We start from the raw sequence: 5588 nt of genomic DNA, 5'->3' as shown, positions 1-5588 counted from the left end.
GTTAAACTTTTGAAAGATAATAAGGTTATTGGTTTTGGAAATTTGGATGGAAGATTATTTAAATTTGAGCTAGATCCCATGATTGAGTGTAATGTTTTAACTCTGCATGATAAAGAAATTGGCACTAAGAGATGTATTATCAATGAGAACTCATCAAGTCTTTGGCACAAAAGGTTGGGACATATCTCAATTGATAGAATCAAAAGGTTAGTTAATGGTGGAGTTCTAGAAACTCTTGATTTTTCTGACTTTGGGACTTGTGTGGACTGCATAAAGGGTAAGCAGACCAACAAATCCACTAAAGGTGCTAAAAGGACTTCTCAATTGCTTGAGATCATACATACAGATATTTGTGGACCTTTTCCTACCCCTTGCTTGGATGGTGAAAGACATTTTATCTCGTTTATTGATGACTATTCAAGGTACATGTATCTTTATTTTCTGTTTAACAAATCAAAAGCACTTGATGCTTTTAAAGTTTACAAAACAGAAGTAGAGAAACAACCAGGAGCTCAGATCAAAATTGTAAGGTCTGACAGGGGTGGAGAATATTATGGTAGGTACACAGATAAGGGACAAGTTAAGGGTCCATTTGTTGAGTTCCTTGAAAGTGAAGGTATAATTGCCCAATATACCATATCGGGAACACCACAACAAAATGGTGTGGCAGAAAGAAGGAACCGGACATTAATGGACATGGTAAGATGCATGATTAACAGATCAAGTTTACCTTTATCCTTATGGAGTGAAGCCTTAAAAACCGCTGTGTATATTTTAAATAGGGTCCCATCCAAGATTGTCCCCAAGACGCCTTTTGAATTATGGACAGGATGGAAACCTAGTTTAAGCCATTTACACATTTGGGGATGTCCAACTGAGGTGAAGGTTTATAACCCTCATTTGAAAAACTTGGATGAAAGAACAATAAGTGGTTTTTTTATAGGCTATGCAGTTAATTCTAAAGGATTTAGGTTCTATTGTCCTTCTCATTCTCCTAAAATTGTTGAGGCTAGAAATGCTAAATTTCTTGAGGAACGTGAAGTAAGTGGGAGTGGTTCGACTCAAGTGGTGGAATTGCAAGAGATAAGGGAACCACCTGTGGTACCTTTATATATTGGGAACTTGAATGTAGTTCAGATAAATTCTCATGAACTGTCTGAAGAGCAACAAGTTCAAGAGCTGCCACCACATGAGGAGCCACATGAAGATCAACCCACTTTACCTGAACCCATTAAAGGAGTGTCTGAACCAGTGGGAGTAAGAAAATCCTCAAGAGTCCGCAAGCCAGCAATTTCTAGTGACTATGCTGTATACCTCCAAGAGTCTGATCATGATATTGGACTAAAAGATGATCCATGCTCTTTTTCACAAGCCATGAGTGGAGAGAACTTCACACTTTGGTATGATGCCATGAAAGAAGAGTTGAAATCTATGGCCAAGAATAAAGTCTGAAATCTCGTTGAATTACCAGAAGGAGTCTCTACTATAAAATCCAAATGGGTTTATAAAACCAAAAGAGATTCATCTGGTAATATTGAACGATATAAATCCAGACTTGTAGCCAAGGGTTTCACTCAAAAGGAAGGCATTGATTACCATGAAACCTTCTCTCCAGTTTCAAAGAAGGATTCGTTAAGAATAATCATGGCATTAATAGCTCATTTTGATTTAGAGCTACATCAAATGGATGTGAAATGACTTTCTTGAATGGAGATCTTGAGGAGGAGGTATACATGCGTCAGCCTGAAGGTTTTTGTGATAAGGATAATAGTCACCTTGTTTGCAAGTTGAATAATTCCATTTATGGACTAAAACAGGCTTCCCGCCAATGGTATATTAAATTTCATACTGTTGTTTCTTCATTTGGATTTACGGAGAACATCATTGATCAGTGTATATACCTTAAGATAAGTGGGAGCAAATATATTTTCCTAGTCCTATATGTGGATGATATTTTACTTGCTAGTAGTGATTTGGGATTGTTGTATGAGATGAAACAGTTTCTTATTCAGAATTTTTAAATGAACGATATGGGTAAAGCCCCTATGTCATTGGCATAGAGATTCACAGAGATAGATCTCAAAGATTACTTGGACTATCTCAAAAGGCCTACATTGAAAGAGTTCTGGAAAGATTTGGAATGAAGAACTGTTCACCTATTGCAGCACCCATCATTAAAGGTGACAAATTCTCATTGAATCAATGTCCACAAAATGCATTGGAACAAGAGCAAATGAAAGTCATTCCCTATGCTTCACTTATTGGGAGTCTTATGTATGCACAGGTCTGTACTAGACCTGATATTGCCTTGCAGTAGGAATGCTTGGCAGATATCAAAGTAACCCTGGTCTTGATCATTGGAAAGTTAGTAAAAGGGTTTTGAGATATTTGCAAGGAACCAAGGATGTTAAGCTCACATACAAATATTTTGACTCATCGGATGTCATTGGATATTCCTACTCTGATTTAGGTGGATGCAAAGACTCTGGTAAATCTACTTTTGGATACATTTTCTTTCTTGCTGGAGGCGCTGTATCTTGGAGAAGTGTTAAGCAAACCATTGTTGCAATATCCATAATGGAAGCTGAGTTTATAGCATGCGATGAAGCTACATCACATGCGTTATGGTTGAAGAATTTCATTTCGGGCCTTAGAGTTGTCGATTCTATAGTAAGGCCGTTGAGATTTTTTTGTGATAATTCAGCTGCAATATTCTTTTCAAAGAATAATAAAAGTGGCAGCCGAAGCAAGCACATCGACATAAAGTATTTGATGGTTAGAGACTATGTCAAGAAGCAAGATGTGAGTTTTGAACATGTTAGTACTACTTTGATGATTGTTGATCGTATGACTAAAGGTTTACCAGCTAATGCTTTCAAGGATCATGTAACCCGTATGGGTTTTAATAATTCAGTTTAGTCTTGCTTTGTTCTCTAACACTTTGTCTAGACACTATCGTTTCTTTGTTATACATGACAGTGCACATTTTGGTTTTCATGTATTATGTTGTGATCATTGGATCAATAAAGTTGGACTCCGAATGACTTATTAAGTTTATTTATAAAGATGTTGGACGCTTTGTTAGAATATATTATACATCGTATTATATGGAGGGAAGTGTTTGTTTAAAAGCATGACTGCCATGATTCATGTAGTAACGTGTTCTAGTTGAAGTGATTGCTGCATAACAATTTAGATGAGTGAATAAAGTTTATGGCCATGATTATCACTCAAACAATTATCTGATTATAATATGCGGGCCAAGTGGGAGAATGTAAGAATATTGTCTTTTTAATGAGACATTTAATGTGACACACAATTATGGTAACAAATTATTTACCTTCTCTTCCAAGTAAATAATGAATATAGCAAATAATAATTTTGATTGTGTATATCCGGAAATTTTCTTGATGGGAGGAAACATTTATTAGGTGTCCCTAGGGTAACCATATTTTATGGTGAAGTTCCTAGGGTTAAAGTTATTGCCTAAAAGTCCCTAGCCTACCTATAAATACGCATGTGACTCCATCAGTCCAGTATTCTGAAGTTGTGATAGGCATGGGCTAGAAGGCTTTAGGGTTTTTTCACTATTTCTTTCAGGGTTACAATTCGGTAGTAAAACAAATAAGGCGATTCTCTCACTTGAACAACTATGGCTGAAGGTAAGTTCCTGTTTAATATTCTGCTGTGATGACTCTGTGTGTATGTGTTAAGAATTTCGTCAATTAGTTTTACTCAAAATTTATTTTTTATATTATTATGGGATCAAATGACATGTCATAATTTAATTTGTCATTTTGCATATCATCGGCGAGTGTGTTACACACGCATTACATATTTGGTTGATTCAGCGAAAAATGTCTAAATGTCACATCAAGATCCTTCCCAATGTGTCTAAATGGAACAAAGCTTAATTGAGATGTCTAAATGAAAGATATTGAGGACACAAAAGACGACCGATGGGTTTGGCCTATAACAAATTGAGAATCCTACACCATAAATAGGTTCGTGATTCAGTGGCAAGGGGGAATCACCAAACCTAAACAGTATCATTTCTCACTATGTTGCATTTTGAAAACTAGTCCTCAAATTCCAAGAAAGAATGCACGTTCAGATTGACCCCACTTCTTTTCGAAAAGCAAAGGTAGGACAATTAGAGTGAAGCCATGAAATTACAGGCTAGTGGGGACTATTGCCCCATGCAGCTAATGCACCTTTTTCAGATATTGTCTTGTAAAAGAGAGACTTGACTTCATGGTACAAAAATTGCGTGTATAGCGATGACACTGTTGAAGTTGACACTTACATTATGTGTGTACGTGTGTAGGTATATATAGGTGTCTTGTGGTGAACCATTTTGCTTCATTGGTTTAGTTATAATAATTACTAATAGCCATGGCTGATGAATTCAAGCATTTGGTGTTGGTTAAGTTCAAGGAAGATGTGGTAGTCGAGGACATTCTAAAACAGTTGGAAAAGCTTGCTCATGAAATTGATGTTGTCAAGTCTTTCGTTTGGTAAGCACTTGATTACATTTTCTCGTAGTTATTTTAGTAATCTGTAAATCTATGTTGCTCGGTTCTTTAAAAATGCCGACAGGTGCATATTGGATTCTCCAAATGCAATTTTTGAAAGATCCAACACAGTGGGACATATTTTGAATGGTCGGAGCAACATAGTTAGTACATTAATCCCTCCTTTCCAATTTATGTGGCAACATTTAATTGGGTACGGAGTTAAAGAAAAAACGAAAGAGTTTCAAAACTTGTGGTAAACAAGTTCTAGAGATTTGTGTGACTATAAACCATCATCTCACGAAGGGTATAATACATAAAATTAAATTATTTCTATATAGAAAATATACTAACATTTTTAATGAGATAGATCAAAAACGAAAGTGTCATATAAACTGAGAGGACGGAGTACTCGATCAAGAGGAAGTCCAATTGCTATGAATTTTATGTTGCTTCAATTCTCAAAAAATGCGGCTTCATCCATCCGTGTCGGATCGTCCGAAAATGCACTATTTCTAGAGGATCTGATAGGCATCTGTCGACATTTTTAATGAATTCGAACCACATAGGTTGCTATAGCGGATCAACTAACTGCGTTTTTTTTTTATGATAGTAAAAGTTAATATGGTTCTTTTGGCAGGGGAAAAGATGGTGAAAGCCATGAGATGCTTACACAAGGTTTCACTCATGCTATGATAATGACATTCAATAGCAAAGAGGACTATAATACTTTTGCTAGTCACCCAAATCATGTTGAATTTTCAGCCACTTTCGCCACTGTGATTGAAAAGGCTGTGCTGCTGGATTTCCCTGCTATCTCTGTCAAAGCTCCTGCTAAATGACCATATGATCAATGGCACAAAAAGAAAAAGAAAAAAAGAACTAAGTATTATGTGTGTGTCTATGTTTTAATATGGTTTGATTTGTTTAGGAAGTATTTTTGTTTTGTTTGAGGTTCAAGCGTGTGTTTATGTGAACATTTCTATTATCTTTGCTTCCAAAATTGTGGATGGTCATGTAATGTAACACTGATGTATCTTTGTAATAAAGGCTTAATACATACTTCCTCCATAA

At 36.0% G+C, this 5588-nt stretch overlaps 1 protein-coding gene across 1 annotated transcript; it reads left to right on the top strand.

Annotated features, from left to right (window-relative positions):
- The first annotated feature begins 4356 nt into the window (after positions 1-4356).
- On the top strand, positions 4357-5588 carry LOC132600539 (stress-response A/B barrel domain-containing protein At5g22580-like). Its single transcript, XM_060313766.1, has 2 exons — positions 4357-4517; positions 5155-5588. Exons 1-2 carry the CDS (start codon positions 4396-4398, stop codon positions 5354-5356), a joined length of 324 nt encoding a protein of 107 aa, XP_060169749.1. The 5' UTR covers positions 4357-4395; the 3' UTR covers positions 5357-5588.

This window comes from Lycium barbarum, chromosome 6 (genome assembly GCF_019175385.1).
Source record: "Lycium barbarum isolate Lr01 chromosome 6, ASM1917538v2, whole genome shotgun sequence".
In the NCBI taxonomy this organism is placed as follows: Eukaryota; Viridiplantae; Streptophyta; class Magnoliopsida; order Solanales; family Solanaceae; genus Lycium; species Lycium barbarum.
Note: the sequence above shows the minus strand (reverse complement) of the source record. Positions and strands in the feature narration are given on the sequence as shown.